This window comes from Leptodactylus fuscus, chromosome 4 (genome assembly GCF_031893055.1).
Source record: "Leptodactylus fuscus isolate aLepFus1 chromosome 4, aLepFus1.hap2, whole genome shotgun sequence".
In the NCBI taxonomy this organism is placed as follows: domain Eukaryota; kingdom Metazoa; phylum Chordata; class Amphibia; order Anura; family Leptodactylidae; genus Leptodactylus; species Leptodactylus fuscus.
Genome location: NC_134268.1, coordinates 204,596,893 through 204,618,162, shown reverse-complemented (window position 1 = coordinate 204,618,162; position 21,270 = coordinate 204,596,893). Strand labels below are relative to the sequence as shown.

Here is a 21,270-nt window from a genome sequence, read left to right as displayed (position 1 = left end):
GCAGACAGATACTGGCACTCATCAGATGATCTATCTATCTATCTATCTATCTATCTATCTATCTATCTGTCATCTCCTCTATCTATCTATCTATCTATCTATCTATCTATCTATCTATCTATCTATCTATCTATCTTCTATCTATCTATCTATCTATGACCTATCTATCTCCTATCTATCTATCTCCTATCTATCTACCTCCTATCTATCTATCTATCTATCTATCTATCTATCTATCTATCTCCTATCTATCTATCTCCTATCTATCTATCTATCTATCTATCTATCTATCTATCTATCTATCTATCTATCTATCTATCTCTTATCTATCTCCTATCTATCTATCTATCTCCTATCTATCTATCTCCTATCTATCTATCTATCTATCTATCTATCTATCTATCTATCTATCTATCATCTATCTATCTATCTATCTATCTATCTATCATCTATCTATCTATCTATCTATCTATCTATCTCCTATCTATCTATCTATCTATCTATCTATCTATCTATCTATCATCTATCTATCTATCTATCTATCTATCTATCTCCTATCTATCTATCTATCTATCTATCTATCTATCTATCTATCTATCTATCTATCTATCTATCTATCCCATTTGGTATACAGCATCCTACAGTGCTTTCCTTCATGCCCCAGTAAAATTATGTTAAAAACTGAAAGAACGCCGGTCCCCAGAAGACTAATGACATTTCACAGGTAATGCAATTTACCAAGAAACACTCCCATGTTTTCCGTGCTAACAATGTGAATTTTTTTGTAAACTCCTATAAATTGCAATTGAAAAGCACTGATCTAACCATCCCCAGTCATTTTTTATATGCATCAAATGAATGCAGATACTCCCATTTGGGAGGGGCGACATGACATTTCGCTCGCCTCTTCTAAACAGGTCATGGACCTTTCACAGACCCTTAGGCAGTGGGAGGGAGTCTTTTTGCTAAAGCGTGTAACCAAATCAAACCAATGGTTACCTCTTTTCAATACCCGCTGGAATGGTCTGCACAATGCCATTCACATAGCAGCACAGTGGATTGAATGAATGGTCAGCCGAGATCTTATTCTCTTCCAGACTTCTTAGAGTAACCGTCTGCCACCGACAAGGGCGCCGACTTGTATAAAAAAAAAATAGTAGAAATAAACCTAGAACGTAAGACTCCATGAAAAAGTATCCAATCTAAGAAATGACCGGGAAGGATACAATGTAACTTTTTTGCTCGTTACGTGGTTCCTTGAGGCTTTGTCTAAATCTGAAGACACAAAGACACAACAAGACTGCCCTGGAGATGACCTATTGCTTTCAAGTTGCTTAAGCACATCAGAAATTCCATTGTTAGGGGTGATTAATTGAAACTGATAAGTTACCATGAATAAAGATTGTTTTTTCTGTTTAATGTGGTGGGACTGATCTGGTAAATGCTCATTCATGTAGCTATGCAGCGCAGCATATGGACGAAACGCATTCAGTATTGCAAACATATACAATTTATTATGCTTGTATGGCCGCGGCCAAAAGCCTATTCTGCTTTTTAATGGTGAAGGGTGAATAAAAAAAAAAAAAAAAGAAGCCCTCCATTTAAAGAGTCACTAGTATCATTACATGGGGCGACAATGTAGGCCTGACTGTGTCTGCGTCCACATGAATGAGGGACAGGGAAAGGGTGGACACGCACAAGGGAGAGGAAAAAAAAACGCAACCCCTTAAAAACTACGTGTCAGCCCGAATAGTCTCTTGTGTATTTTAATACATCAGACAAAGAAAATGTAAGTCAATGGTCGGCCGCTTATAAAGTGACCATATTTAGCGATTCTCATGTCAGGTGTCAGATTAGTCTGATTATCTCATCATCGGCTTCAATAGGGACAATGGAGGCGGCCGGCGGTATCGTGTCCACTGATAGATTTATTAAATAATTCCCTGTAACTACATTAGTGATTTCTTCGGGTCTGACCCCTGCTGGGAGACCAGGGCGAGGAGCTGGAGATCTACACGAGGACCAAGTAGTGTCAATGGAGTATAGAGAGATGAGGCTGATGCTCTGCCATACCGTGCATTGTAATAAAGTAACTATACAGCGTATTTATTGTTCCTACATCATGGACACAATACCCCGACATCTTGTGGTTGTAATACAGTGGACACACAGCGGCACAGCTCTACCATCCCAACAGAAGATAGAAGGATCGGTCCGATAATCCTTTAGCTCTCAAGGACAGACATGCTTAGTCAAACCAAGAATGCATGTGGAGCAGCATGGTGGCTCAGTGGTTAGCACTGCAGTCTTGCAGCGCTGGAGTCCTGGGTTTGAATCCCGCCAGGAACAACATCTGCAAGGAGTTTGTATGTTCTCCCCATATTTTTGTGTGGCTTTCCTCCCATTCTACAAAGACATACTGATAGGAAAAAAATGTACATTGTGATCACTATATGGAGCTCACAATCTACATAAAAAAAAACAAAAACAAAACTAAACCAAGCATGCATGTGTATAGACGGTTGGAAGGTATAGTTGTTGGACAATAGCTATTGAAAGTATATGGGCACCTTAAAGGAAATATCCAGAATTTTTCCGATATAAATCCAGTCCTAGGTCTATATGGTCTATGACTAGATATTCCCCCAAACAGATCTTAAAGAAGAAAGACCATAAATAAATAAAAATGCCTGCAAACCCCTTTAAGATCACCACAGGATCCGCCGACAACCATTTCTTCTAGTCCCCCCATACACATGGTGGTGGTAGTTGTCTTCCAAGAGAAAAAAGGATTGGGCATATTGAAATCCATCTGACTGAACCTTCTTTTCTGAATATCTGCGGTTGGGGAAAAGCACGGACACCCTAATATATATTAGATGGTTGGCTGGTACTGATGAAGACCTATATCTAATGCAGCTGGCCATCTTGAGTTTGGTTCACTAGAACTGCTGGAGGTCTGGATATGGTGGTCATGTTCGTGACTCTAAAATGTTCTTGTATTTTGGCCATCAGAATGTGACCTTATAGTTGTCCTTTCCATTCCCTCCATCCAGTTGTCTCTCCATTATATACTGTATTATTATTGTATATCTTAAGGGGCATCTTCTTCATACACTAAGACCATTTTGATCCCATCTTCGTACTGTGATAAAGCTATTAATACATTAACGTTTTTTGCAACTTAACAGACCATGTCAGACACCGACTGAAGACAGACATCCATGAAATACTCCACTGGATGTACCGTATCCTTTTTGAAAATTTTTGGGAGCAGTAGTTGGAAAAACCATATGTGTTAAATGATAGAAGTCCAACCCACGAGGAGAAGCTCAGAGCAGGTCACAGGTCAAGGCAAAGATTTGTGGATAATTTGTTGCGATACGTTATGGCGTTGTCATCATGAAATCATCAAAAACATTGATGGGATCCACCTCATTTACCCTCCTCTGGGACTCGGGTTTCCCGACCATTGTTCTACTTGTTTTTCAAACGCTTAAAATGAATGAAGAAAACCATGCACCCAATTCTTCATTCACTCTCCAAGAAAAACCCACATAAACTGAGGAATAATATACAAGCTCCATGCCAATGTTGCCTTTGGTCAAGTCCAAACCCAAAACCTCAATGCTTCATGCTTCACCACTGAACCATTGGACTTCTTAGTGGATGAGAGAATGGGTCAAATGAGCCTTTGGGTTATGACTTTCAAGTGATAATACAGAATGTAAAGGGTTCTCCTCCTGGGTCACAGATATATATATATATATATATATATATATATATATATATATATATATATATATATACCGTAGCTACAAAGCCCAAGAACTTTCTCTATTTGTCTGCTACTACTTGATCCCTAAACAGGGAAACCATGATATGCTTGTTTACTCAAGTCTCGCCCATGGAAGAGGGATATGTACACAGGGATCTTTGTACATTTCCTTTGTTTTTGGATAAAATGTAAGTAAAAGTCCTTGGATAATCCAGGAACAATCACCTCTCAGCTCTTCATCATGTGGTAATAGACACCATGTTACCCTGTCTAGACCGAATACAAACTAGCAAACTCTCAACTGTGAGAAGAAACTTATAACTCCTTGTCCATAAATCCCATAGACCATCTCACTATGCGACGTCCATGTGGAAGCCACCACCTCTGACCAGTTCGAGCACCATGGATGGAACATAATGTGTAAGATGGAAAAACCCATTTCAACCCTCTAAGAAAAGGAAAATGTCTTTAGTATTGATGACTTATTCTTACGATAGGTTATCAATATCAGATCGGGGCAATGTCTGACTTCTGGCACCCTGTTGATCAGCAATTTGGAGGTCCTCCGTTCTCCACATGGGTACAGGTCCTAGAGATGGGACCAACATCGCTTAGATATTCACGGCATATCCTTAGGTTACAATGTCATTGATAAAACCCCATTAATTGATACTTTCTAACATAATGGTCACTAATGGGGTAGGTGGATCGTTGGGTGTTGGAGGATTTATTCGTATCATTTCATTCTTTACTCCAATCCCTTCCAAATAGAGCAGAGTAGAGAATATTTAGCCGAAATTTAGGCCTGCTCCCCCCCCCCCCCCCCAGACATTATCAGAGGGAATGTGTTAAGAAAGAGAAAACAATGTAATCTGCGGAGATGATAGGTGGGACTTCTGTGCATCAGATACTGGTGTTTGAGCTTTCTTCTGCTGACAAGCCAGTAAAGGATCACTGTGACTTTAAGGGCTTTATCTTCAGGATTCGTGTCTTTTCAGCTCATTAAGAAGGGTCTTAATGACGATTATGTCAATAAAGCCAAATTACAGGACTGTGAGAAAGGTCTTCTTGAGTACATAGATGCAAGTGAAGCTTGTTAAACAGTTATCCAGCAAACCTCTATCCCGAAGATGAGGATTCCTGTAAGGACATTATAGATTTATATAGTGGACGGTGGCATCAAAGTATCCATGTGACAATATACCACACGGCAGAGGGGGTACACGCATGGTGGAAGCCATAAGCTTTCAATTGGCGAAAAGATACTCCTTCCAATTTCCCATACATTGGCATGCTTGGTTTGGTTGAGTGTTCATGTGTTTTTAATGGGGTGAGGGGAATAAGCTGCTGCTGACTGTTTATCTCCATTGAATACAAAGGACTGGTATGTTAAAATCCATCATGGCCGATCCATTCTTTCCCAGATATATTTCAGAATTGGCCATACATTTCATACATGTTACATGGTTGACGTCCCATTGACCTGGTGTATGGCCACCTTAGGTCTTGGTTGTTGGTTGCACCATGTCCTCTTGGATGTTGTATGGTGGTATTAGGTCAATGGATCAGGCTGCAGAGCCTGGAAAGGTCTTGGCTGTATATACAGTATATGCAAAAATAATAATTCTCGATCTTTGATTATATAAGGACTTAACTATACGGCCTCATGCACATGACCATATTATATCATTGCTTCGTATAGAGCAATAATACAGGACACTAAGGCCACATACACATGACCATGTATTTCATGGCTAGCATACTGACATACAGTCCTATGAAAAAGTTTGGGCACCCCTATTAATCTTAATCATTTTTAGTTCTAAATATTTTGGTATTTGCAACAGCCATTTCAGTTTGATATATCTAATAACTGATGGACACAGTAATATTTCAGGATTGAAATGAGGTTTATTGTACTAACAGAAAATGCGCAATATGCATTAAACCAAAATTTGACCGGTGCAAAAGTATGGGCACCTCAACAGAAAAGTGACATTAATATTTAGTACATCCTCCTTTTGCAAAGATAACAGCCTCTAGTCGCTTCCTGTAGCTTTTAATCAGTTCCTGGATCCTGGATGAAGGTATTTTGGACAAACAATTCAAGTTCAGTTAAGTTAGATGGTCGCCGAGCATGGACAGCCCGCTTCAAATCATCCCACAGATGTTCAATGATATTCAGGTCTGGGGACTGGGATGGCCATTCCAGAACATTGTAATTGTTCCTCTGCATGAATGCCTGAGGATTTGGAGCGGTGTTTTGGATCATTGTCTTGCTGAAATATCCATCCCCGGCGTAACTTCAACTTCGTCACTGATTCTTGAACATTATTCTCAAGAATCTGCTGATACTGAGTGGAATCCATGCGACTCTCAACTTTAACAAGATTCCCGATGCCGGCATTGGCCACACAGCCCCAAAGCATGATGGAACCTCCACCAAATTTTACAGTGGGTAGCATGTGTTTTTCTTGGAATGCTGTTTCTTTTTGGACGCCATGCATAACGCCTTTTTTTATAACCAAACAACTCAATTTTTGTTTCCAAAATGAAGCTGCCTTGTCCAAATGTGCTTTTTCATACCTCAGGCAACTCTATTTGTGGCGTACGTGCAGAAACGGCTTCTTTCTCATCACTCTCCCATACAGCTTCTCCTTGTGCAAAGTGCGCTGTATTGTTGACCGATGCACAGTGACACCATCTGCAGCAAGATGATGCTGCAGCTCTTTGGAGGTGGTCTGTGGATTGTCCTTGACTGTTCTCACCATTCTTCTTCTCTGCCTTTCTGATATTTTTCTTGGCCTGCCACTTCTGGGCTTAACAAGAACTGTCCCTGTGCTCTTCCATTTCCTTACTATGTTCCTCACAGTGGAAACTGACAGGTTAAATCTCTGAGACAACGTTTTGTATCCTTCCCCTGAACAACTATGTTGAACAATCTTTGTTTTCAGATCATTTGAGAGCGGGCTGTCCATGCTCGGCGACCATCAAACTTAACTGAACTTGAATTGTTTTGTAGAAAGAAATGGTCCAAAATACCTTCATCCAGGATCCAGGAACTGATTAAAAGCTACAGGAAGCGACTAGAGGCTGTTATCTTTGCAAAAGGAGGATGTACTAAATATTAATGTCACTTTTCTGTTGAGGTGCCCATACTTTTGCACCGGTCAAATTTTGGTTTAATGCATATTGCACATTTTCTGTTAGTACAATAAACCTCATTTTAATCCTGAAATATTACTGTGTCCATCAGTTATTAGATATATCAAACTGAAATGGCTGTTGCAAACACCAAAATATTTAGAACTAAAAATGATTAAGATTAATAGGGGTGCCCAAACTTTTTCATAGGACTGTATTCATTTCTATGGCCCCATAAACACAGCCGTGTATTATCACGAGGCAAAACTCAGGACAGATCCTATTCCTGTTCATATTGCAGCCTGGGCTTCCTGATGAGAATGCATGGGGCTGTGGAGACACAATCGGCACACGGATATCATCCATATGTCAGTCGTGCTATCCTACAATGGTGCTAGCACATACACATGTGTGCTGTAGCCTAAGGGCCCCTTCACACGGAGGATACTCTGGCTGATTCGGAACGTGTAAACGTTCCGAATCAGCAGCGTTTAAAGCAGGTCCCATTGCTTTCTATGGGAGCCGACATACGTGCGCTCCCCATAGAAATGAATGGGCTGCTTTTTCCCATTCATTTCTAAGGGGAGTGCGCGTATACCGACTCCCATAGGCTGGGTTCACACGATGTAATTTGGCACGTAATGTGGCACGTAGACGGCACGGGAGCTTTTGCGGGCCGTATACGCTCCCACTGTTTTCAATGGGAGCCGGTACCGTATACGCGGTGCTATTTTGCGTCCGCCGCAAAATCACGGCCGCAAAATAGCGCCGCGTATGCGGTACTGGCTCCCATTGAAAACAATGGGAGCGTATACGGCCCGCAAAAGCTCCCGCGCCGTCTACGTGCCACATTACGTGCCAAATTACATAGTGTGAACCCGGCCATAGAAAGCAATGGGACCTGCTTTAAACGCTGCTGATTCGGAACGTTTACACGTTCCAAATCAGCCAGAGTATCCTCCATGTGAAGGGGTCCTAAGATATGCATGGGATTTTATTGCACCTCCATGTCCCTACAACGTCATACAGAGGCAGTGTGAGGTTTTCAGATGGTATCCTACCCTAAATATATTGTTTCAGCTGTAGGGGGTCGCTTCTGACGCCTGTACTATACACAACGCGGGACTACCAGCAGTTGGCTCTATGCCCCATATAATGACCACATACTGGTTCATGTACTTCAATGTACTTCAATGTACTTCAACGGGAGCTGAGCTGCAGTACTGGCGCCCGGACACTACACAGTATATAGTATATAATACGGATGTTGGAAGCGACCCCATACACTTGGATTGGTGTGACCACTAACCGATATTTATATCTATCCTAAGGATAGACCATAAATAATAAATTCTTGGACAACCCCTTGAAGCCCTGGACAATTCAGCTAAAAAGAATATACATACACAAGATACAGCTTTAATAGCTTTGTGCCTCATTCAGTATCCTGGGATTACAAGTCATACAAAAGCCCCTAATTCTGTACCTAAATATCACCATATTTGCATAATCTCCAGTGCCCTCAATGACGCCGTTGGTAGAAAATCCCGGTCATCTGTGTTACAGTATGTTATTGTAGGGGGGAAATCGCTTAGTGAGGCAGAAGAGAATTTATAATGAATCCGGGTTTATGTAGCCCCATACAGGACCGGTATAGACACAAAGACTGTACCATATGCTTGGAGAGATGTACAATGAATACTGGACTAGTATATACAAAGACTATATACAAAGTATTCTAATAATGCTGCAGTGATATTATACAGAACATACTAAATATCTCTAATATCCTATATATTATGTTCAGTGATCCTCACTATGATATACTATGATCCTATACTGTATAGTATATACTAGATCAGGAACGTAACAAGTCATCCATAGATACTTACATATTTTTGAAATTTTTTGTAATAGTTTAAGCATCCGATATGACGATGAGACTGTATGAGATGGGATCTAAGGAGTTTTCCCATTAGTGACATTTATCCCTTATCCATAGGATAGACAATGGATTCAATGATCAGGAAAACAGGGGGCTGAATGTGGCCTAGAGTGCCCCATGTCAATGGAAAAGTGGCCCACATGCTCAATCACTGAACTACCATAGACGGCCATCCTACACGTCCCATATAAGTGAATGGAGCACTGGTTGAGCGTGTGCACCAAATCTCTATCTACATGGGACACTCAGGGGCAATTGTGGACCTCTGTTCTGGTCACTGGAGACCTTAGTAGTCAGGCCCCTGCAATTGGACACTTATCCCCTATCCATACTTGCATCCCTATGCTTAGGTTAGGTCAGCGAGGGGGCCACAACATTTGAAGAGACTGTAGCATGTAGAAGAGTTGCTGTGGCCTCGTCACACAAAACAAAGCACAACGCCCAACTAGTTCAGCCCATTGTATGACATTGAGCTGTGAAGAGGCCATGTGACCGATCAATGTCATGTCATACGGACTGTGAATGAGAAGTGGTACTCACGGAGTGCCCCTGCTGATCAGCGGGAATCCCGGGAGTCATCTAGGTCATCAATAGAGACCCCACGATGCAGGAACACGTGTTTTTGTTGCAGATTTTGTGGTGTTTTTTGAGCCAAAGCCAAGAATGGCTACTAGAGAAATAAGAAATATATAGGACGTTCTTACACTTCTAGCTTGTGCAGCGCCGCACCTCCCATGAGGCGACCTGAAGCAACCGCTTCAGGCAGCGCTATGCCAGGGCCCCAGGGAGGGCGGCATTTTTGCTTACCTAAGCCAGTCCAGGACAAGCTGTCCTGGACTGGCTTAGCACCGAGCGGTGGATTGGGGAGGCCGCTGGAGCAGCGCTGCTCCAGCGGCCTCCCCTCACACTCAGGCAGAGAGCAGGTCCTCTCCCTGCCTGCGAACGCCGCTAAGCCCTGCCCCCTTCGCTCTGCCAAGCCCCCTCCGCTCCAACCCCTCCTCCCTGGGGGGGGGGGGGGGGGGGCGGCTTTCTGTCGTCCGCCTCGGGCAGCGAAAAGGGCAGGTTCACCCCTGACCTTGTGTTCAATCCACTCCTGACTTTGGCTCAAAAAATGCACCAAAATCTGCACCAAAAAAAGCTGCGTTTCTGCGATGTGGGGCCTCTGCCCTAAAGAGGATCTTTCAACACCTCCCCCAATTTCAACTTTTTGCATTGTTCAGCAGGCGCCGCTCCACTGATTTCAGCACAGTTGGAATTTTTTCTCTAGCCCCCACCGTTCCTGAGCAATCGTTTTGGATAGTATCAGAACAATTATGTTTTCTACTGTGAGGTGGGCGGTCCTCAGCTGGAATAGAAAAACAGGGACCGCCCACCTCACAGTAGAGAGCACAATTGTGCTGAAAATAACAGCACCAATTGCTCGGGAATGGTGAGGGCTAGAGGAAAAATTCCAACTGTGTCAGAACCAGTAGAGCAGCCCCTATTGAAGGATGCAAAGAACTTGAGTTGGTGGAGGTGGTGAAAGGTCCCCCTTTAATTGAGATGGACTTATGGAGAGGCAGTCTACAACTTCAGTACATGTGGGAATGAAAGTCAAGTGCAGTATCATGTGGAATACAAGAAGGCTAAGGAAGGATAGGAAGCTGCAACAGAATGGATATTGTGCAGGATATTAGATATTGTGCACTAGAAAAGCAGTTGCATTGCCTGTATGTAGTTACTGTAATGCTGTCATGCTATATTCTATATTCCATCTTATTTTTCTTTTAAGGTGATGGGTGATATATACTTGGGCATACAAAAGAATACAGACATAAGACTACTGTTAGTATAATACAGGGGTAGGCAACTTTTTCTGTTCGGCGTGCCGATTTAAATTAAAAAATCAAAGATGAGGTCCTCGGAGTGCCGGTCAATAATTGTAAAGCTGACGACACCTACACTAAAGTCATATAGCATAAACATAGGGGTGCTGTCATACTGCGCTCCCAGCCACATGCGCTTACTACTATTTGCCTGGACACACATGTTCTTTTCCTTTAGAAGCAATGTAAGTACATGCGTAACCCACAATTAGTGGTAATGTATGTGACTGGGAGCAGAGTGAGGTCATACCTGTAGAGCGCTGACACACAATGTACCTGTATGCTCCATCCAGTCCTTGGCCGTTAGTAACTTCAGTTTTCTGTAAGGGAGCGTTCACACTACCGTCGGTGTCCAACAGCTAGTGTCCGCTGCTAATGTCCGTTCAAAATCTTGTGTGGATATTAGTATCGGATACTAGCTGTGTCCGTGACATTTTGCATTGATTTAAACGGACACTGGGTGCGTTCTTTTACTGTCCGTGCCTGTCCTTAACTGTCCGTTCACAAAGATGTCCGACTTTTCAAGTGGACAGCAAAACCCGATATGTAGGTTTTTCTGTCCGCTTGAAAAGTCGGACATCTTTGGGAACGGACACTTAAGGACACCCACGAACAGTAAACGAACGCACCCGATGTCCATTTAAATCAATGCAAAATGTCACAGACACAGCTAATGTCCGATACTAATATCCACACAAGATTTTGAACAGACATTAGCAGCGGACACTAGCTGTCGGACACCGACGGTAGTGTGAACGCTCCCTAAGTGAAACGCAGATTAATTTGTCACTTTTAGTTCCTGGTGGTGCAATAACAGCAAAACCCCAGCCAGGAATTAATGGGTGTCACACTTACAACAAAATGAATGCACTGGTGCCCAGGAGCTGGATTTGGCTATAATTGCATCTAGTTACAGTGTCACCACCTAATAGAATCACACTAAGGCTGAGGCCCCACATTACAAAAATGCAGCTTTTTTTATTGCAGATTTAGCTGCGTTTTTCTTTCCGTCAAAGCCAAGAATGGCTAGAAAACGAATGGGAAATATATAGGAAGCTTCTTATATGTCTCCCTCCTGCTCAATCTACTCCTGGCTTCGGCTCAAAAAAAACAGCAAAATCTGCAACGAAAAAAAGCTGTTTCTGCAATGTGGGGCTTTAGCCTAAGGCTGAGGCACAGGGAACACAGCTTTTTTTGTTACATATTTTGCTGTGTTTTTCTGAGCCTAAACCAGGAGTGGATTGAGCAGAAGGGAGACGTATAAGAAGCTCCCTATATATTTCCCATTCCTTCTGTAGCCATTTTTAGCTTTGGTTGAAATAAACCGCATCAAAATCTGCAACAAAAATGCTGCATTTCTGCAACGTGGGGCCTCAGCCTTACACCTACTGCACACAAGTAGCAAGCATGTGGTTTTCACTGACCTATATGTTAAAAATGAATTGACAGGGCTGCAAATGCAGACAGATATAGGGGATGTATAGGACAGATATAGGGGATGTATAGGACACATATAGGACCTGCGCCATAGTTTTCAGCTCTTTAATTTGGCCCAGATACACAGCCACAAAAAGAATGGCTGTATATATGGGTCAATTGAAATATATAGGTCTGTACTTTATCCACAGTTGTAGATAAAGAGTCTGGTCATGTATATTACAGGTTAACAACTCAATGTGCCTCATATTAATAGCAGTTAACCCCATCATGTCCCTCACATTAACCCCCTGTGTGCTTTACATAAGGGACACTGATATGTGAGACATATGGAGGTAATAAGTGAACATCTTCATTATTTAGGTCCTTTATTAGTACCCCCATATGTCTCACACATCAGTAACCCTTATGTGAGCCACACAGGGTTAATGTGAGGGGCATGATGGGGTTAACTGCTATTAATGTGAGGCACATGGAGTTACTAAAACTAAAGTAATAAAACCAAATGCCTGACATTAATGAGAATAGTTAGTAACACACGTACCTGGTGGTTTTACTTTCACTTTGCTTCTCTCCACCTCAGGGCTGCAGACGGCAGGAGCTCCTCCTCACATGTAGCAGCAGGTCCAGGGAGCCCTTATCCTGTGCAGTGAGAGGCTCACCTCTGATTGGTGGCAGGGAGAGAAGGGGGCGTGTCCTACACCGCAGCTGTACCAGAGCACTGAAAGGACGCGCTCTCTCTTTCAATTTAGTGTGAAGTCTCAGGCTGGCTGCCGTGCCAGCATAATATGCCTCGCGTGCCAGTCTTGGCACGCGTGCCAGGGGTTGCCGACCCCTGGTATAATAAGACAAATACATTTACACCCAATGGGGCATAGTTATCAATACTGTCAATCTTTGTACTGTCTAACACTACACGATCGAATTCATAGTTTTATCCCTTTTCAAAAATCATCAGAATGGATAAGTCATTGCTACTCAAAAGATCAGCACATTCATCTTCCCACCATATCATCATTTCCTTCATCTACAATGTAACCACAGGATGAGAAGAAGGTATTGGTCAAACGCAATAAATACCAATATTAATATTAAAAATCCTATCCTATTAATATTATAAATGTGAAAGTTTGTGAGTTTGGATGTTTGTTCCTCAATCACACAAAAACGGCTGAACGGATGGATTTGCATGAAATTTGCCACATACATAGAAAGGAACCCTGATTAAAACATAGGCTACTTTTTATCCTGGTAAATGACGTTACTACATAACCGCAGTGAAGGAATTTAGGTTCACACTACACTAAAGGACCTGTGATGACGTCATCACAGGTCCTTGAGCCATTCTCAGATAGGATCATGCTAGGCAGTGGGTGGAGCTATATAGAATGAAGCTGGACAGTGTTAAATCTGAAGAAAATGGAGTCTCATGGAAGATCAGGAGACTACAGAACATGCAGACTGTGTGTGGGCAAGAGGACTATATTGGGTGTAGAGTTTCAGTGAGTACTACAGGGAATGTGTTGTTCTGCCTCTGATGGGGGAAGGGGGAGAACTTTGGCACATTTCAGCAACATCCATTTAGCCTTTTGTAACACAGAAGCTGCTTAGACAGTCACATAACAAAACCCCTGTAATCACAATTGCCCGATGTAGCAGAGCTTAGGCAGCGCTGTAGCACATCTCTATAGACTCTCCATATGCAAACATGTACATACAGCTGGGTATCCTACGCATATGTAGCGATGTAACAGAGCCAAGACGCGGAAGCAGGCTGATCGAACTGTGGCAAATTTCTGCAACATCCGTTCAGCCGTTTCCAACAGAGAAGCTGCTCAGACACTGACATAAGAACACCTCTCTAATCCAAATGGCCAGATGTAGCAGAGCTTAGGCAGCGCTGTAGCACAGCTGAGTACGCTCTCCATATGCAGAGATGTACATACAACTGAGTAGGCTGCACATATGCAGCGATGTAGCAGAGCCGAGACACGGGAGCAGAAAGATCATCCACAACAACAATTGGCTAAATATAAGCCGCTCGGCGCCAACACCAACCTGAAGACGAAGTCACGGGCAGATGCTAGTATAATCTAAAAATAAATCCTGAATAATTTTATATCATAAATAATATTAAATAAAAGTTTACAAATGAAAAGCCGACATTTAACCTAATTCTTACCATCCTCGGGGAACATGTCCTGGTCAGAAGCCTCCATTAAATTAGAGGGAAACTCAGTCCTGGTGACAGCGAGCGGCTTCGCTCTGATCTGCGGCTACATTACATAGTCAAAAGATTAATAAGAAATATATTTTATATATGGTAATGGACTGACATGTTAGCTGCAAACAAATAACATATCCACGTACCAAAGGCATACTAGGAAGAAATATATTATTCCGTACAGGTAGATCTGTGGGGGCAGCGTCCAGTGTGACATCCGCCTGTAACAAAGATAGCAAAATGTAAACCACAGAAAAAATCTTACATTCCACAATCATCATCACCATCACCTTCACGGGTCATTTAGTTACTGAATATTCCTTATAAATGGCTCCAAAATTCTAAGTAGGAATAACCATTTTTAGAAGTTATGGAGCAATTTTAAGTCAAAGAGTCACTCAGATTTTATACAAATGCAGAGCCCCTTTCTCTATGTATTACTGTATGGAGCTAAAAAAGAAATCGTCATCCTACCATACAAATAAATACCGCACATTTATCATATTAAGGCCCAGGCCCCACGTAGTGAGACGCGCTGCGGGAAAGACCGCAATAGAAACACATTGTGTTTGCCTCTATTATACCTATAAGGAAAGCGCCAGCGTTTCTGTAGGTATGATTGACATACTGCTATTTACAAAAACCGCAACGGTTTTGAAATTGCCGCATTTCTGCTGCAGATATTTTTCTGGGATTAGCCAGAATCCCATCCACTTTCAGGTAGTGAAATATGCAACGTTTTTTGTGTTTTGTTGCGTTTTTACAACATGGAGCCCCGGTATAAACGGGTATTCCCACCACTGGGGACCTGCATCCCTACAATGTGGGTCTCCAAATTCTTTACTGTCTGACGAGGTGGTTGCTAGTCACCCCGACCTGGTAAATAATGAATGCAGACATGGTCTTACAGGTGACTAGAGATGGGCTAACTCATTCGTTCAGGTTTGTCAGGTTTGCCCCAAATATCCCAAATTGTTCGGTCTTTAACATAACCAAACAATTGGCAATTCATGTTGGACGTTGTGAAAATGTAGCGCTTGGGCCACGGCGAAAATGTAGCGGCAAAAAATACTGTGCTTTACATTACCTTGAAAGTGGATGGGATTCTTACTAATTCAGGGAGCCTTCACATGGAGTAAACGCGCGTGTATTTTTGCAAAATACACGTGTAAAAATAAGACTCCCATTGACTTCAATGACATTTTACAGGCGTATTTTTACACGTGTAAAAAATATCATTGATGTCTTATTTTTACACGTGTATTTTGTAAAAATACACGCGCGTTTACTCAGTGTGAAGGCTCCCTCAATCTACACATTGTAGAAAAGAATCTGTAGCGGAAACACATTTTTTATATAGGTATAATAGAGATGGAAAGTCCGCAGAGGAAAAATTCTGCGGACTTTCTGTGAAAAACTCTGCAGAAAAAAATGCAATGCGTTCCACCAGGGTATTTTCTGCATCGTTTTCCGGTCAAGAATGAGCTGAGGCTTAGAGGAAGGTGTTGAATTCCCTTTCGGTGTACAGACACTGTAAATGTATCAGAAATGTTCCTTCTTACTTATCTCTGCAATACATACATGAGATCCATTGGGTACCATGTAACTGACGGACACCCTGTGCAGATTCATAGCCTGGCGATGGAGAGACTGCCGCAGGAACATCTCATCTTTTATGGCGTGGAAACTTTATAGGGAGCAAAAGAAAAGAGAATAACTCACAGCACATGCACAGTCTTTACAGAGGTACAAAAGGAGATTGGTTTAACTTTTGGTGAATAATTTTGGATATCCCTTGTCCATATACAGTAGGACATAATGATGAGGTTAAAAGAGCAGCGCCGCCTCAAGAAAGGACAGGTCGCTTTTTTTTTCTGTGAGCGTTTTTTTCCTATTGAATTCAATAGGAGGTGGTTTTTTGAGCCAGATTCTGCCGCATTCCGCATCAAAATCCACCCCAAAAAAACCCCATGTGAACCCAGATTTAGAATCAGGAGCAGATTTTTATCTCTTTTTTTTCCGCTAGAGGAAAAACGAAGTGCCGTGACCTTTCTTTGGGCGAATTCTGCCTTGCAAAACCCATGAAAATGAATGGAAGGAAGAAAAAAATCAGCAAGAGGAAAAAATCTGCTCCTGACTCTCATTGAAATGAATGAAGGAGTTGGAAGGCGTTTTTTAAAGTGGTTTCCGTCTCAAGATCCACCGGCAGTTTTCTACTATACGACTGGCATACGATACGCCAGTCTTAATGCATCTGCCCCATTGTCATCTCTGCATTTGCTATGTGACTGTATTGAGTCATATAGATCAGGACCTATACAGTCTGTAGGAATAGTCTATTACATATGGATACAACATAGCCAAGCACTTGTCGCTGGGCATCTCCACTTCTTACAGACTTTCAGCTCTTACCCAAATATTATAATGTATAACACCAGATTTTGTGGATATCACATGAAGCCGCTTCATATCCTACACATGAAGTCATATAAAGAAAGGGAACAAAGTATCGTCTCCTTTGCTACACGCTGAATAAATATTAACTATCCATATAGGACGGACAATGGTGTAAAGTATAGCACACAGCAGAGCGCTAGTACAAGACCAGTATTATTCGGGACCGGCGTCCCGGAGTTGACACAGTTAAACAATGTTTAATAAAGGAAAAGATAGTGAAAGGGAAAATATGACTCAAAGCGCAAACAGGCAAATCGGGAGCTTATGAAACAAGGGGGAGATAAAGGACAAGAGGTATCCTCTGGCTTATCACATACACCACAAATCATAAAGCTGTCTGACTTATCTCGCACTGATGGCGGATGCCATACCACAAGGAGGGCAGTTTACTAGTCACCCCGCAAAGACAGCCGCACTATTACTATTAGTCAATCATTTCTAATCTGAAGAAAGGGGCCGAGTGATATGGACCTGCCATACATCACATCAGGGGATGGTATATGAGCAGTCACAGATGGGTCTTTCTCATATATATTAGTCAAGTTAGTCTTAAACTAGACAACAGCTATTCCAATTGAACTTCCCATTCACATGCATGCTCAGCTTGTTGTGTTTTAAGTGAGTAAAAGGGAATAAACCGAGACCAGACACCTCTCTAGAGGACAAATAATCAAACATGTTGAAAGTGAACATGCCTGATCCTGTTCCCGGACATATACTGAACACTGGTCGGCTAAGCCTTTCACACAGCATTTTACAATCCCTGCAAATCCCATCCACGCATTTCAGAAAAGTACTGGAATTTCCAAAACTGTTGTGATTTCGGAAATCACAGCATGTCAGTTATACTTACGGATCCGCCAGCGGTTTCCCTATAGGTATAATAAAAGCAAAATCCGCAGAGGAAACCTGTATAAAACACTAAAAACTGTGATGCCTTGCTGTCGTGGCAGACGTACGTGGTCAAAACATACTCACATGCAGTGGCCAAGGATTGCATAATTATAAGGGTGCAACCACTGGCCAAAACATGCAAATGTTAGAACGCAAACATATCTCGATTTGCTAAATAAACAGTACATGTGGTTATAAGAAACTTTGCAATATATCTTATTAAAGAAATCTGTTTCATTCTCCACTTATCAGCTTACTTTCATAGAAGTCTATGGAGAGGGGAGGGGGAGGAAGACGTTCTTGATTTACTGCCTCATTCTGTGCAATGGTAGTGTCAGAAGAGCTCTCTTACTCTCGGTATAGCAGACGCCAAACAATTGGACTGCTAAGCTCCTGCTTTTTATAGGAGTCTCCTCCAGCGTTCCCTCTCCATAGACTTTTATGTGTAGGTTATAATTAGAGATGAGCGAATATACTTGTTCGAATAACTCCGATTGCATAAACACCTTTCCTGGCACCGGGAGCTATGCGTCGGAGGTATTCAATCGAGTATATTCGCTCATCTCTAGTTATAATCCATTAGCACGCATAGGAACGACATCATTTATTTATTATAGTAAAAAAAAATTGTAAAACAAAAACCACGTATGTGATTATTTAAATCAACAAAACAATCTTTATTAGTCAGAAGTTAAAAACATACAAATGGTATCGCCCTAAACCTAAGGATGGCCAAAAAAAATCTCAGAAAATCCCTTTAAGATATTAAAGATGTATCACTGGCAGGTTGTTGTCCATGAAAGAGTCATATGTCTTTCCGTATATTAATGACTGGATCCTGACATTCTAATAAGATTCATTGATGGACATAAAGCTCCAACTCACTCCTCTCTCTCCATAGACTTCTATTGTGAACGGTAACGTGACACCTCTGTGACCTTCTGTCCGTCTTCCTCTATGAAGACGGAGTTCAGAAGAGATTCCAGAGTGAAAGTCAGTTTAACAGGGAGAGATGAACCAGGGATCAAGTGTCTGATATCCATTTGTACTCTTGATTTATGCAAAGTCTGTTGTAACCTTAGGGACCAATTCAATGTATTGCAAATAAGAGCCACACAAGTGTGAACGATTTTTATGACTATATATGATGAATATATCAAGAAACTTATTTCTGTATAAGTGGATGCTGAGCTACACTACACATTTACATACGTATATACGGACATGGAAAAATTATAAAAATAGCAGTGCGGGTTATTTATTAACCTTACACGGAGATGCGAGGTTCTAGAGAAAGTCACCGGTCGATTGCTTGTTTGTCTATGTCAGGTATCTGGTTGCTCTTAGATACATTTGCAACTTTCAGCAATGTTTTATAGATTCCAAAAATGTTGACTATAAATCTAATCCCCCCTGATAATTTATAGACCATGTCACCAATTATAAAGGGGATTATTGTAATGTCACTACAAGACAATGGTATAATGCAATGCCAATCACCTATAGAGAAGATATACCATATATAATATTATATGAGCCACCATTAAGAGGACCTAATAGCTGCTCATGTAATTAATGTCTTGAAATATTAGGGGGTCATAGAAGACAATACAAAGTTTTGCTTATTCTTAACTAGAGGAATTGCACAATTTGTGTTCATTTCCAGTTTTCCAATCCATCATAGGAAGAGAAAACCAAAATGACACAGAAAAGGATCCATGATATGACAGACAGCAATGATGCCTGACAGGCAGTCAGATATGAGACAAATGTATAGGTAGGTAAGTAGATAGATAGATAGATAGATAGATAGATAGGAGATAGATAGATAGATAGTTATAGATAGATAGATAGATAGATAGATAGATAGATAGATAGATGCAATAGATAGATAGATAGTTATAGATAGATAGATAGAAGATAGATAGGATAGGAGATAGATGGATAGATGATAGATAGATAGATAGATAGATAGATAGATAGATAGATAGATATGATACTGTTAATCTATAGATGGAAGATAGATGATAGATATAATTTATTAGATAGATAATAAGGCACATGCACATGACACGACTTGTTACCTTTGTTTCAGAATGTCAAACTTCTTTTCCCACGTCTTATTGATTCTCTCAAGTTCCTTTTGCAACCTATATAAGACATATCACATGCAGGTTTGCAGATTCTCTCTCATAATTTTAGCTGCAGATTATTAATGTGGAAAGGGTCAATGGCAAATAATCTCCACATATGACAGTATAAATGTGCTACCTGCTTTGGTCTTTCTGTAACTTCCATAGGTTTTCATGGAGAGAGCTGAGCATCACCAGCCGTGTTCATTTTCGGGAGACAGTCACTAGCCCACATACACATATATCTTACCCTGAAAGAACATTCCCATAAACACTATCCATCCCCCATCCAGTGTCACTGAGTATGTTTGGTCAGTGCATATGGACTAAAATGTGTATGACTACATCAGAGGAATTATCATTCACCCGATGAACTTCATTTTATGGCTTTTCAGCCATCTACCTAGATGTGGCCACTGCAGACAGCGCAGCGTCCACATCTAGGGAAGAACCGCTGCGTGATCGCATTGTGGCTCTTTCCGCAGCACTTTGAAGAGAAAGTTCACGGAGTTTTCCTCCGCAGACTTTCTCTTCCCATTATATCTACAGGAAAGCCGCCAGTGTTTCTGTAGATATAATTGACATGCTGCGATTTGCAAAGCCGCAATGCCTTTGCAAATCGCAGCGTGTCCGCATTGCGTTTTTTTCCGCAAAGTGGGGATGGAATTCGCATGAATCCCATCCCCTTTACTTGCACTGTAAAATGCCGCGATTTTTCCCGCAGCGTTTGCACCGCGGGCAAATCGCGGCGTTTACGTCCCGTGGGGCCCCGGCCTTAAAGGATTTTTCTAGAATTATGTTTAAGACAGACCATAAAGTCTAATGCACAGGACCCCCACTGATCAGCTGTTTAAAGAGTTTGTGGCTCTTGGGTGAGCTCCACCTCCTCTTCTCTGACCAGTGACATCGCATCCAGTGGTCACATGACTATACTAAGCTGCAATACCAAGGACAAGCACTATAAGGCGCTGTGCTTGGTAAGCAGTTATCAACATCGTAGCCCTGGAAAACCCCTGTAATCTTCATGCTGGGATCATTCATAAAAATCGGGGCACCTAAAAATATAAAAAATGTTATAAACACAGGGACAGATCTACTCTATTCTGTCTAAGTTCCAGGCAGTGCAAACAAGACTATGAAGCCTAAAAATGCACCAGATTTATCACAGTGGCTGATGTTGGATGATACGTCTGGCGTAGCTATAGAGTGTCTAGCCTAAGTTTACAGAACCTATTCCATGACTACATTTCCTTACGTAAATGAGCCAAAATGTTTTTGGAGCGCAGTCCCATATCCTAAGTCTCATCCCTTTTAGGACAAGTCCCACTTCTTTCCATTAAGCCTCATCTTCTTGTTCAACAAGATATGTAAAGCAGTTTTTGGTGCAAGTTGGT

At 41.7% G+C, this 21,270-nt stretch overlaps 1 protein-coding gene across 1 annotated transcript in view; it reads right to left on the bottom strand.

Annotated features, from left to right (window-relative positions):
• The window catches only part of C4H10orf67 (chromosome 4 C10orf67 homolog), an 86,686-nt gene that overhangs the window by 4,508 nt on the left and 60,908 nt on the right, over window positions 1-21,270 (bottom strand). The window contains exons 12-15 of the mRNA XM_075271733.1: window positions 19,829-19,894; window positions 15,975-16,080; window positions 14,540-14,614; window positions 14,352-14,445 (exon numbers count right to left, since the gene is read on the bottom strand). Coding sequence (XP_075127834.1) covers window positions 14,352-14,445; window positions 14,540-14,614; window positions 15,975-16,080; window positions 19,829-19,894 — 341 coding nt within the window. The remainder of the gene's footprint in view (window positions 1-14,351; window positions 14,446-14,539; window positions 14,615-15,974; window positions 16,081-19,828; window positions 19,895-21,270) is intronic.